The sequence below is a fragment of the Procambarus clarkii genome, chromosome 32 (assembly GCF_040958095.1).
Source record: "Procambarus clarkii isolate CNS0578487 chromosome 32, FALCON_Pclarkii_2.0, whole genome shotgun sequence".
NCBI classification, from domain to species: Eukaryota; Metazoa; Arthropoda; class Malacostraca; order Decapoda; family Cambaridae; genus Procambarus; species Procambarus clarkii.
Genome location: NC_091181.1, coordinates 33210080 through 33224251, shown reverse-complemented (window position 1 = coordinate 33224251; position 14172 = coordinate 33210080). Strand labels below are relative to the sequence as shown.

General features: G+C 48.3%; 1 protein-coding gene across 2 annotated transcripts in view; it reads left to right on the top strand.

Annotated features, from left to right (window-relative positions):
* LOC123759390 (uncharacterized) overlaps positions 1-14172 on the top strand; it is a 103758-nt gene that overhangs the window by 21585 nt on the left and 68001 nt on the right. For both annotated transcript variants that reach the window (XM_045744376.2, XM_069335192.1), the window contains exon 2: positions 1256-4838. In XM_045744376.2, coding sequence (XP_045600332.2) covers positions 1406-4838 — 3433 coding nt within the window. In that variant the 5' untranslated portion in view covers positions 1256-1405. The remainder of the gene's footprint in view (positions 1-1255; positions 4839-14172) is intronic.

The window sequence follows — 14172 nt, the reverse complement described above, 5'->3', positions numbered from 1 at the left end:
AGAATGTTTGGTAATATGTTTATTGTTTGTGATGTGTGTATATGTATGTATTTACACGATGTACTGAACGGGGTGAGAATAGCTTGAGCTACTTCATTTCTTTGTGGGTATTTTACCTCAATAAACTTATTTCAATTGAGTCAGCTGTGTTGACCAGGTAGTGGAGATGAATCACTTGATGTCATCGCATCCGTGTTGGTGTTGTCCGAACCGAGGATCAAGCGTTGTTTAGTTAGTTTATACCGAGCAGCCCTGACCTTTTAGCGTTGGTAAATATCAGAGGTTGCAGGTCAGCACGTAATAATTGGCGGGAGCGCCGGCCGGTCAAACCGTACCCCTCTATTAATTGACAAAAACACACAACTCATTTGTGGGGGGACTGAGGTCGGCCGACAGTCGATATACCCCAAGACAGGAGTTCAATGTAAACTTGAAGATTAAGTTAATTCATGTCATTTCACGTGGGGAATGTTGTTATCCCTTGTACTGCCTCGGTACTCGCCAAGTTGTGCTTGTGGGGGTTGAGCTTCGGTTCTTTGGTCACGCCTTTCAACCGGTGTACAGGTTCCTGAGCCTATTGGGCTCTTATCATATCTGCATTTAAAACTGTGTATGGAGTCTGCCTCCACCACATCACTGCCTAATGCAGTCCATTTGTTAACTATGACACTGAAAATGTTCTTTCGAATGTCTGTCTCTTGCTCATTTGGGTACTAAGTTTCCACCTGTATCCTCTTGTTCGTGTACGACCATCGGTGAGAGCTATGGAGTATGAGAAGGGATGAAATTATATCCTGTAATAATGACTTAAGGGGAAAATTGCTACTGCATAGTTTTAATAGATTCAAGTTGTATCCATTCATAAAACGCACCAACATTGGGCTGTGAAAAGTCTGTTTTTTACTGTCTGACCAAACATTTTGTTGAATTCCAAGTCAGGAGGAGGATAGTACGGCTGCTTTCCATCCCCCTCGCTACACCATTTTGTAGGTGAGGCAATGTATCATATGTGAAACTGTAGCGTAGGTGAGGCAATGTATGGTGGGTGAGACGATACACTCGCATTGGAGTGGGAGTTTCGTGAGTGCATGATTTATCCTTCTCCCACTCACAACGATAAAGACAGAATAATAAGTAATAACTGACAAACTCTTGGTAGTGTGTTGTGAGGGGATGAGAGAGAGACGGACGCCTGCCCCCGTTACGGTCACCCGTCATACTCGTGTCCTGTCTCTAAAGCATCTCTAATTTTCAGTGTGACATGTAAATGGTGTTAACGAGTGTTTAATGAAGTGAGTGACGATGCGGGTAGTGCCGGGTGGAGTGAGTGCGCGAGGCTTGGCGCGGGCCGGTGCTTTGAGCCCCGGTGGAGGCAGGTGGTGACCGCTCCGCTGCCTCCTGCATCATGGGTCTCACTGAGAGCAACCAGAGTAAGGCCGCCGCCGGCTGGGGACCCAGCAAGTCCCGCAGTACCCCACACTTTCCTGACGGTCGTTCCTATCAGAACCGTCCCCGACAGGCGGCCACCTTACCGGCACGACCCACTCCAGACAGCAGCCATCCCCCGCCCTATAACCTCCCTCGCACTCCCATACACGACCCGGGTGCCATGGGCCACGACCCACGACCACCCGAAACAGTCTTATGCCGTCGAAATGGCTCCTCACTGGCAGATCGAAGTCCTGGACATCGATCCATGCCCCCACGTCGCTCTGCCTCGGCTGACAGCGTCAAGCGGAAGTCGGACCCGCTCCTAGACTCTGGAACCCTGAAACAGACGCCCCAGATGAAGCCTCATCAGTGTGAGAGCTTCACCGTGTTACCCTCGCACCGCCCACCCATCTCTCCACCTTCAAGTCCTCGTCAGAACTGCCGACCGCGACCCACGGCAATATATGTGGCAGACGACCAAGCTGCCCACTTGGTGAGGCACCGCGAAGGACGCCCAAGGGAGCGAGGGCATAGTCGCGGGCCACACGCAGGCACCCGCGGGTTGCCTGGGGAAGAGGGCAGGGAGAGGGCGCGAAGTTCGTGTGAGCGGCGACAGCGAGGCGTTCACGTCTCCACCATGACATTGGCGCCAGTGTGTCCAGGAGAGCCTGGAGACGACCAGCCGCGACCCGCCCCACGCCACCACAGGAGGAAGAAGAAAGAGACTAAGAAGGCGCGAGAAAGAGTAGAGTACAGTGCGTCGGAGGGCTTGCAGGGTGACCCGTATGTGTGCCTACACTACGGTGGCACTCTCCATGGTGGCCAGAGGCAGCAGGTGCAACAGGTAACAGCCTGGCGCACCGACCATGAAGAAGAAAACGTCAGCAGTCCCAACAATCAGCTGTCACAGGTGGTTATCCGCATGAACCAGGTGTCTGCCACCACGCTTGACAACTATGACGCCGTCAATGCCAACGTGGAATGTGTACAAGTGAGGAGGAATGTTTGGTTTCATGCCAACCGAACTACTGATGTGGGCGGCGAGAGTGTGTCAAGAACCGCCGCTAAAGTCAGCAGTCCACCGGCCCTGAGTGACAACACTACGTTAGATGGACAGAGTGAGACAGAAATTATAAGGTGGCCAGACGTCACCAGCAAAGTGTCGTCCATTTACATGAGGCCAGAGATGCACATCGCGGCAGTGTCGTGCATCGAGGAGGGTCAGGAGGCTACCTCCGGCCGTGTCGACCCAGCAGGCAGCCACACAACTACTTCCTGCCGCACCTCATCAGGTGCTTCAGAGCCCGCCCGTCTTGACTCAAGTGGCCGTGACCGCGAGAGTGTGAGGATCAGGGCGTTGGAGAAGCAGGGCGCAGGTACCTCGGGTCACGGAACAGCGCGACAGTTTAGCATATATGACGACAGAAGAAACTATTCCAAAGCTCCAGGAAGAAGAAAGAACAAATCTGTGTTGGTCTCAATCGATCTGCAGAAGAGTGAAGAGGAAAGGCTTGTATCTGTTCCCTCCTGCAATTCCACACACGTTGAACTTTCTTCTCGGTTTAAGGAAGAACCGCCTACAGACTGTGTCGTGGTCAAATATTCACGGTCGCCCGATGAGAGTCGAGAGCAGACTGACAATTACGTAGAATGTTCCAGTAACGTCCAAGATGATCCCTACGATGGCGGCTCGCCCGCTGAGACGCTGAGTAAATATCTCCCTCCAAGCAAGATCAAAATTGAGCATAATTTAGTTGGCTCACAAAGGACAGAAGTTGTTGATAACAATGATACTTTCCCAGATAATCTTCAGAGTAACGATGCGGTTGAAAGGTTACCGGACAATTTTTGGTGTCAAAATAACATTGACAACTTGCCAAACAAATCCCTGCATAACTTGGAACTAAAAAATCACGATGAGGATTATGTCATGGAAGAAAATAGGGAAATAGATAACTATTACGTGTGTGGAGATAATGAGCAGGAGCCCGTTGAGTCATGTACGGTAGCAAGAGGCAGGTCTGAGCCGGTATCTCTCTCAAGAGGCAGGTCCGGTAGTGTGCGGGAAGAGTCGGTATGCGAGGCGGCAGGAGATAATGTACCCGTGTTCTGTGATAGTGGTGATAAAGACGTTGGTGCGGATAGTCACTGGTGCGGAATAAACAGTTCATTGTGTGCGTGGAGCGGGCCGGAAGAAGTTACGGGATGTTCTCCGTCAGGAGTGAAGGACACTCCTGAAGGGGCTTCTGACACACGCGTCACACACTCTCGGAATGCTGATCAACACTTGCACAAGGACCAGTGTCCTCTACAGTGTAATATTTGCTCTACAGAGGACCAGTACGGATGCGTGGATCAATCAGAAAGCAGAGCATATATAGAAGCCCTCCAGGTGTTAAAAGAGAAGTACTGGGCGGATACAGTGTCAGAATTCCCAAGTGCGTTATCCCGTCGCCATCAGTGCCTCAATAAGTCGACTTCGTTGCCACGAAATCTCCAGTGCACCAACCCAAGTGCCACCCATTCCATCACAGCTGAAAATAAGATGAAAGGGTTTAGAAATAGATTTAGAAGTTTAGATGTTAGTAATTTTTCAGTGTTGCGACTTCCGCTCGGAAACCAGCCTCGACTCGTTGACGTCCTAAGGGGAACTTCGACCCAGGGCGAGTTGTCTCCCGACCCGCCCCAGGGGACGATCCCGGGACACGAGTGTCACGTGTACAACACTGGCAAAGTTCACAAGCTGCATTCTGGTGACGAGTGTGTGAGTGACGCTGACTCGTCGTGTGATGGCGTTACATTAGTGTCTTATTCTCAGTGCTGGCCTTCCCCACCGCTCCTGGCCAGGGAAACACGCGGCAACGGTTGTGACACCTTAGTGGGTGGAGAGAGTGACGCCGCCGCTGATGGTGAGGGAGTGGGCAGTCCGGTGTGTGATGACCCTGGGGCGGAGGGCGAGCCTCACCTCTTCCTGGAGGACAGTGACGTGGCCACCATAAAGAAAAGTGATGCAAGAGAGTTGCAGGTGGGGCGTGAGGAGGAGGAGGAGCGGCGCTGGCCAGGTAATGACCCTAATGGTCACTCCTGGAAGCCAGCACAGACGAGGCGACGCGGGAACACCATAGGTGGTGGTTCTCACACCTGGCACTCACTGTCTGAGAATGCCACCCACACCTGGCACCCGGGCACGGGAGGTCAGGGTGTTAGGCCATGCTCCATCAAGGAACAACACGTGTCCTTGCCACAAGTTCCTACAGCATTGCCTAACATCACCACAGACTTCCCCATTACCGAGGAGGTGGATTTCTTGGACATGTCTCACCCACCTGGCCGGCATGCCCACAAGAAGTGGAATCGGCCGAGCGTCCACTCCATAGCCTGGGACACGCCTTGGCCCGCTGCTCCAGGTAAGTGCGACTTCCTGAGTGTGTCTTGTTCACTAATATAACACACAATCTCCAGGCATTTCTCTCGGTGAAACTGTAAATTTACTCCAGTAATGTAACATGTCTCCCGGTGTACCATGTGATCATAACTGTTGAGGGACCCACCCAGGGGGGGGGGGGGCAACTGTTTGTCACCCAGGCAGCAGGTGACAAACAGTTGCCCCCCCTCCCGGGGGCAACTGTTTGTTAAAAATAAGGCAACATGGGTTGTTAAAAATAGATATTTTGTCAACTCGTGTAGAGTAAGTGTATTCTAGACTGGTGACAATCAGTGGTGATGGGTGGTGGTCCGTGTGGGAGAAGTTGTGTGGAGGACCTGAACGTGGCGCTGACAGGTGTGAGTATTACGGTGTGTTATTGCCAGGTAGCTGAGTGCACGAAGTACCTCATGGTAGGTGTAAGTGGGTAGGGGTTACCCCGAGTCAGAATCTTATCATCTACATTGCAATCCTTATACACATGATGACTGTTTCTATATTTCATTAGTATTAATGGTTTACAAATAGGTTAAGTGTTGTGTGATGGTAGCCAGGCATCACAGACACGGCTATTTGCCAGCCATAAAGTGTGAAAGTGGCAGTTACGGTGACCACCGAACCTGCTCGCGTCCACCTCTGCTGATACTCAATTTTATAGGCTGCCTCGAGGCCCCAGCAGTGTGTGGATGGGATCTCTTGGCCCCCTTCCTTCCATCCATCGCTGCTGCCGGCGCCCCCACGTCTTGGCACACACACATTATTCTCGGTTCTATCGGTAATCTCCTCCTCCCCTTCAAAGAATACTTGGATGGTGGCAGAGGATGAGAGTGGAATGTGGCAGAGGTCACGGATAACGTCAGGTAGATGATGATGTTGTTGTTTATAGATTCAGCTACTCGGAACAGATTCCAAGTAGCACGGACTATGGTGAGCCCGTAGTGGACTTGCCTGGCACAGGAACGGTGCTGAATGAGTGTGTGTGGTAGATACGAGGGTAATGGTATATAGCTTGAGAAGGTCAGGGGTAGAGCACTATCTACCAATGCTTGTGCTATAGAGCACTATCTATGGTGAGCAAAGTTCCCCATATTAACCCAACATCCAGCTCTCCTGTGTGTGCCGGCCGGTCCCCATACTTTCCACCTCCTCCAAAAGTTACCACCTTCGCCCTATTATATATATACACAAACATATCCACCGTCGTTTTAACCGTATTCTCCAAAGACTGCGTAGCTATTTGAAGCATTGTAAATAGACTTATATCGGATTAAGAGAAGCACCCCGAGTACAGGAGTGTTTATTTTAAGCATTGATCCTATCAAGAAATAGTTCAGCTGTAGGGTGAGAGGCGGTGACGCACTGCGCCTCCCCGACCTCTCGCATATCTTCTCTACTCATTACGGCAACTCTTAAGTCCGGAAATGAAGCTGCAGATCCATCAGTATTTTGTAGTTGCAGCGAAAGATTCGGAGGTGACGAGGCGGGATCTGAGGAGACCTTTGGAGGGGTGGTTGTGAAGACTCTGGGGGAGGAGGAGGGTGTGGTGGGAGGGAGGGAGGGATCGGGTTGCAGGTGGGAGGGGTGCAAATATAGGTGGAGGAAGAGGTAGGGGAGGCAGGCGAGCAACGTGTCCCCGATGCGATCACTGGAGCCGGGGCCAGAGCACTTAACCCTCGGCCGTAAATGTGTTAGGCAGTTTCATGGCAACGCTTGCCTGCTAGCTTGTGTGTGTGTGTTGCTGGTCTCCCGCGTTCACCTTGTTTATTGTGTCATTTTGCACCACCATGTTCCCCTACACTCCCTCCCTCAAGCTTAATTAGGTGAGAACATTCCCCCCCCCCCACCCCTCTCTCTCCTCTCCTCTCCTCTCTTCTCTTTCTGTCTCTCTCTCTCTAACCCACCCCCGCCCCCCAGTGTATACATAAAGGCATTGGTATACATAACGGCATCTGGTGTCAGCAGACGGCACCATCCAGGTAAACACGGCAAAGGTCACCCCACACAGTTTGCCTTCCATTACCTCTCTTCCCTTTCTTTCCCCCTCTCCCTCTTTCCCTTCCCTCTCTTCACCTCCCCCTCTATCTTACTCCATCCTTATTACAGTGGTGGAGATGTTCTTGGGCGCCAGCTGTCTCCTGAGAGTGTACCAGCACTTTGGTGAGGAGAGAGAAAGAGATTTGTGGATTGTAAAATAATCCAAAAAATATAGACAAGTTGCAGATGTGGTCCGAATAAGGACTATTAAATTCAAACACCAGCAGGTGTAATGCAACTCAAATTGCAACATGTTCGAGGATGCCAGCAGGACAATACATAGTGAAGGGGAAGGGAAATGTCGGGGGAAAAACGCCAAGCCATTACGACTATATAGCACTGAGAAGGGGTCAGGATAAGGATTTGGGATGGGACGGGAGGAAGGAATGGTGCCCAACCACTTGGATGGTCGGGGATTGAACGCCGACCTGCATGAAGCGAGACCGTCGCTCTACCATCATGAGATTTGACATATAATGAAGGGGAACCGCGTCTCTAAATCTGGCAGAGGGCAGGACCTGGGAGTAGACATAACACCAAGTTTCCCCCGAGGCGCGTGTATGAAGGACAGTGTCGGGAGCATGCTTTAAACTGACCAACATGGGAATACCATTCAGGTAGCTCAGCAAGTAGGCACTCTTACAGGTGTTGTGCAGGAGCTGACTGCACAGTACCTGTGTGAAGCCAGGTGAAGAGCGTGCAGCCACACCGTGGAGCCGCCACCTCAAAAATTACATACAGGAAATCTGAAAAGGTACAGAGGTTTGCAACGAGGTTCGTCCTAACATTACGTGGGATTTGCGTATGAAGGACTAAAAGAGCCGGACCTAACATTGTCAGGAGAGTGGAGAGTGAGAGGAAACATGACATTGACATGTAAAATCCTTAGAGGGAGTGGCAGAATGAGAAAAGCGGAAACGTTCGCAATGAACACCAGTTGAATGAACAAAAGCGGTGGTGGAAGCTTGAGAAACAGATGGAGATAAAAAGATGTTAGAAAATATTTTAGCTTAAGAATACCACAATGTAATAATTTTTGTTCCCGGGTAGTGTTATTTTCTGATTGCTTATGCCTCCTAAGTCCAACCCCTTGGACTGGACGGTAGAGCGACGGTCTAGCTTCATGCAGGTCATCGTTCAATCCCCGACCGTCCAAGTGGTTGGGCACCATTCCTTCCCTCCGTCCCATCCCAAATCCTTATCCTGACCCCTTCCCAGTGCTATATAGTTGTAATGGCTTTCGTTTTCCCTTGATAATATAATATAATTATGCCTCCTAATTATAGAAAATGGCTATCATTTCCCCCTCAAACTCTGCTTTGCTCTTTGGCCAAGACAGCTTGGTGAAGAAGTCTTCAAGGTACCTGGAGGCTGCCGACTTCTTATCCAAGAGTTAGCAGCCTTCAGTTACTATTTCCTCCTTATCTACCCAGGAAAAAAATTGTTGCACAGTGTACTAGGAAAAATGGAATAAACGTACCCAGCAGGATGTAGAAGTCTGCTGTATTCATAATTTATAAATTAGTTATGGTAGAAAGTTAGGTCGGGAGTCATTGCATTAGACAAACTGGCTACTGAAAAAGAGAGTTGAACTGAAGCTCGATCGTACAGACAAATATTTGAGAACACACTCGCGCACTTTGGAAAATGCTCCTCTCTGTTAATCTGAAATTCTTTATTCAGATTCAGGATAAGAACAATTGTGTTAAGGTGTGTGTGTGTGTGTGTGTGTGTGTGTGTGTGTGTGTGTGTATGTATGTATGTATATATATGTATATATATATATATGTGTATATATATATATATAATATATATATAAATAATCTTCCCCCCCTCCTCTGCCGCTCGCTCTCTTGTTACAGTAGGGCGTTTCTCCGGCATAACTCCGGAGCGCGCGCCGCGGGATGAAACGTGGCAGCGAGACGCCATAGCGTGTGATAGATGTTTATCCCAACGTCAGGGTTGGCCTGGCCAAATAAAGAAAGGTCGCCCTCATCTCATTTTCGTAAAACCTCGCACTCTGGGGGTTACCTCCCTCACACGTCTGGCGTGTGTGGTAGCCGGAGACTGTGTACACACACACACACACACACACACACACACACACACACACACACACACACACACACACACACACACGCACACACGCACACGCACGCCATGCAAATATGGACTCAAGTTACGTATAGTGCTTTTTTGTAGACATTCTCCCATCAGCTCCACCACCCCCCCCCCTCCCCGTGTCACTTTTTGATGCCGAGGAAATAAGTGTGTGTACTCGCCTAGTTGTGCTTGCGGGGGTTGAGCTCTGCTCTTTCCGCCCGTCTATCAACTGTCAATGAATTAACTGTTACGAACTCCACCCGTAACAGAAAGCAGCCTGTCTAACTCCCATGTACCTATTCACTGCTAGGTGAACAGGGATATCAGGGGTGAAAGATACTCTGCCCATCAGTTTCCGCCGGCGCTGGGAATCGAACCTCGGTCCACAGGACTACGTATCCAGCGTGTTGTCTACTCGGCCAACAGCGCCCCGTGTGTGTGTGTGTGTGTGTGTGTGTGTGTGTGTGTGTGTGTGTGTGTGTGTGTGTGTGTGTGTGTGTGTGTGTGTGTGTGTGTGTGTGTGTGAGGAATGTTATGGGCCGTAAGAGAGGGCGGAACGAGGCTCTTTACCATCGAGTTTTCGCTTTAGGCTTGTTTAGACAGGCGGTGCTGAGCGAGGAAGACCCGCTTGTGGTTGAGCTATAGTGAAGAAACACGCGTACCACACAAGCCTTAAACAAATCCACAAGGGCCGTGACGAGGATTCGAACCTACGTCCGAGAGCATCCCAGACGCTGCCTTTCGTCTATAGATATATATATAGACGAAAATATAAATATCGTCTATTTTAATTTTAATCTATATTTTAATATATATATCGTCTATATATATATATATATATATATATATATATATATATATATATATATATATATATATATATATATATATATATATATATATATATATAATCTATCTATCTATCTATAGACGAAAGGCAGCGTCTGGGATGCTCTCGGACGCAGGTTCGAATCCTCATCACGGCCCTTGTGGATTTGTTCATTTGATGCATCACGCAATTGTGATTTCTGTGTGTGGCACAAGCCTTGTTCCTCCCTCGTGTAGCGGCTGTAGTTGTAATTGGTGGTGGTAGTATCATGAGAGGGTGGCAGTTGTTAGTGTGGGTAGTCGGCCCATCATCCTCCTGTTTAGGGAGTACTTATAGTAACGATGAGGACCCCAAGTACATACACCGACGTACCACGCAATTAGAAAGTAGATATGGGTACTATTGAATTTGGACAAACTGGAAAAGATTTTCTATGTTGCAAAGACGGCCTGATTTAACCTTCCTAGGCCTAATACACGCCATCTGAGGCCTAATATAGTTCATGTGTGTGCTATACTAGGCCTAGGAATATTTAAGTATGTTTTTAAGCTTTTTTCGGACTAAAAAGTGAATAGTACCAAATTCTACTATCTAATTGCTTAGTACGTCAATGTTTGTACTATGGTGCACATAGTTACCAAAATTACTATCTAAACAGGAGGATGGGGTTGACCCAGTAGTAGAAATGGTGGTCGGAGGAGTTGGTAGCCTAGCAGTAATAGTCGAAGGTAAGGAGATTAGGCTAGTTGGCGAGCCTGATATCTTGATTTGCCACTCCATGGAAAAAAAAATTAAGCTCCTAACCCATCGAAACTCGTGTGCCTTCAACCAACTCCCCCCACTAACCTATCTGGCCCGATGTATAGAAGAAACGTTAGATATATATATTTGAGCCGGTGCTTTTCCTGATAGGCTGCTGCGTTTGTAACCTTGGTTACCGTAATGTAAACAAACGGAATTTTTTTTTGGCGGGAGGATGGATTGAGTTGTTAGTATTCACTGTTGGTAGTGGTTCTTGGTGGGAGTGGTTGTAGCGTGGTAATGGTAGTGGTTGGGAATGTTTGTAGTTCAAGTGATAGCAGTACAAATTGTTGTGAATGGTAATATTAGTTGGTATTAGTGGTAGTGGTGATTGCAGCAGTGTTAGTAGTTGATGTTGGTAGCAGGTTAGTAACAACAACAACAACAACATGGTGGTAGTGATGGTTGGCAGAATTTCGCTTAATACTTCAGCCACAATATTTGGCTGAAATTGGCGGTAATAATTAAGAGTAGTCGTATTAATTGATATTAGTAATAGTATAGTTTTATTATGTGGCAGTAGGGTAGTTGTAATGGTAGTAGTGTAAGATGTAATAGTTGAAATAGTTAGTGATTGAGACGATAGAAGCCAATGGCTAATAGCGTAGGTCAGAAGTTTGGCGGGGACGAGGCTTCCCACAACATGCTTGGTGTATAGCAGCAGCCATCTTTCCAACATTTCCACTGCAACGTTTAGGCGGGACCAAAGAGCCAAAGCTCAACCCCCGCAAGCACAATTAGGCGAGTACTGCACTTGGCTGCCAGTTTTGATGAAACTGAGCAGATTATTATGGCGTAGTATTGGTGCCTTGATCCCCCACCACTGCGAGCAGGGCTCTTGTTTACCCCTAAGCAAAGCAACATTTTTGGCAAGACCGTAGCCTCGCGAAGCGATATTTATTATAAGATCATGTGTTTCCTATGTGTGGGTGTGTTCGGAGGAGGCAGCAGCAGCAGGCAAGGTGACGCGAGGACACCCATTATTCCCTCACTTCCGGGACTATCCCACTGGCAGGTGTGCACTTGGGATAACCATTAATTTCTCGTTTTCTCATTTTCCGTGCCGTTGGCTGACAATAACGCGCACTTTCTTGCTACTGGTTGACAAGGCCGCGTGCCTCGCCGGGGCGTTGTGTGTGTGGGGGGCATAACCAACAATAATCTGGCTCGGCTCTCGGGCATTCGAGACCAGCTGCTCCACGTGTAAACATCCTGGTATGTATATATTTCCCGCTTGCGCGCCAATTAAGGTAGAGGACGGATTTAATGCTGAAGTAATGGCCTGGCGTTCTATAGATCGTGGAGTGTCATTCTTCATTTGTTACATGCATTACTGAGCACAATACGTTCCCGCTTCCGCTAGGGAAAACGTCGGTGTGTGCGTCACGGGATGTGGTCGTTCCTGGCAGCGCTGGTCGTGCGCTGTGGTCGTTCCTGGCAGCGCTGGTCGTGCGCTGTGGTCGTTCCTGGCAGCGCTGGTCGTGCGCTGTGGACACAGTAGTAGTGGCGCATTAGCTGGTCATAGTCCGCATCATCTTGGTCAACACTCGCTAGGATATATACCCCCCCCCCCACCGACATTGTAAGACGAGAGCCTAACATAAAGGATTAGAATGTTACCGCACTTGTCTGAATACCAAATTATTTACAGATATTGTATCTTCGTTATTTTAAAGTATATATATATATAGTTTACTAGGAGGTACCCTGCGGTGCCCGGGGTAGTCTGTCATTTCCCTCCCCCCCCCCTTTACTTCCCCCCCCCCCATCACAGTCCTCTTCTTCCCCCCCCCCCCTCTCTTTCATCTTTTTCTCGCCTCTTCCCTAATTCACCCTCCCCCCCCCCTTCTCCCCCACCTCTCTAACCTCTCCCTTCCCTCTGCTCTTTCCTCCGTCTGGTGTCCAATCTCGAACAGACATTTTCATATATAATAAGTATATATATATATTATATATATATACTTATATTTCTATGTTGGACGATATCTTGTTAGTAGTTTTCTCTCTCTAAGGTTTGCTAATGACAAAAGGTGTATGTGGTGAGTGTGGGCTGATGGTGGGAGAGAGGGCCAGGGTACCTGTGTGTAGCGTTGACTCCTGCTCGATGGTCGAGAGGAAGCCAGGTAGACTGTGTAGGAAGCTGCACCACCAGACTCATCACATCACTTGATGATAATGGTTCAAGAGGGACGGGAACGTCGTAATTTCCTCTAATATCAGAATTGTGGGTGTTGGCTGTACGGTGTTGGAGACTGTAGCTCGCTGCGCCAGCTTAAGCATTTAACTGTTGTTATCTCTACTCGTCCATATAGTTTGATAAATGTATTATGGATATGGTTTTCATAGAGCATAGGGCAAGCTTTAGCCGAGCATCTCCTTTAACCACTGTCAATGACCGCCTGGCTCCCCAGCCTCTCTCCCGGGGGGGGGGGGGTCATGGGGTGTGTTGCCCCCTCTACACCCTCACCGGCCCCTCACCGGCCCCTCACCTAAGGTGTACACTGTGTTATGTAGACCTGATCATAAGGTGTACACTGTGTTATGTAGACCTGATCATAAGGTGTACACTGTTATGTAGACCTGATCATAAGGTGTACACCGTGTTATGTAGACCTGATCATGAGGTGTACACTGTTATGTAGACCTGATCATGAGGTGTACACTGTTATGTAGACCTGATCATAAGGTGTACACTGTTATGTAGACCTGATCATAAGGTGTACACTGTTATGTAGACCTGATCATAAGGTGTACACTGTTATGTAGACCTGATCATAAGGTGTACACTTATGTAGACCTGATCATAAGGTGTACACTTATGTAGACCTGATCATAAGGTGTACACCGTGTTATGTAGACCTGATCATAAGGTGTACACTGTTATGTAGACCTGATCATAAGGTGTACACTGTTATGTAGACCTGATCATAAGGTGTACACTGTTATGTAGACCTGATCATAAGGTGTACACTGTTATGTAGACCTGATCATAAGGTGTACACCGTGTTATGTAGACCTGATCATAAGGTGTACACTGTTATGTAGACCTGATCATGAGGTGTACACTGTGTTATGTAGACCTGATCATGAGGTGTACACTGTGTTATGTAGACCTGATCATGAGGTGTACACTGTGTTATGTAGACCTGATCATAAGGTGTACGCTGTGTTATGTAGACCTGATCATAAGGTGTACACCGTGTTATGTAGACCTGATCATAAGGTGTACACTGTTATGTAGACCTGATCATGAGGTGTACACTGTGATATGTAGATCCCCCTCCACCCTCTCTTATTTTTAAACTAAGTTTCAAATGTCAGCTCTGATGTCTATGTTCATAAAAGCTATCGAATGACGTAGCAAATGAAACTGCAAATACGAGCAGTTATCCTCCCTGGGGACTGACAGCTGAGTGGACAGCGATTGGGATACATAATCCTGAGGTTCCGGGTTCGATCCCTAGTGGTGGCGGAAACAAATGTTTAGAGTTTTTGACCCTACTGTGCCTGTTCACCTTGCAGTAAATAGGTATCTGGGAGTTAGACAGCT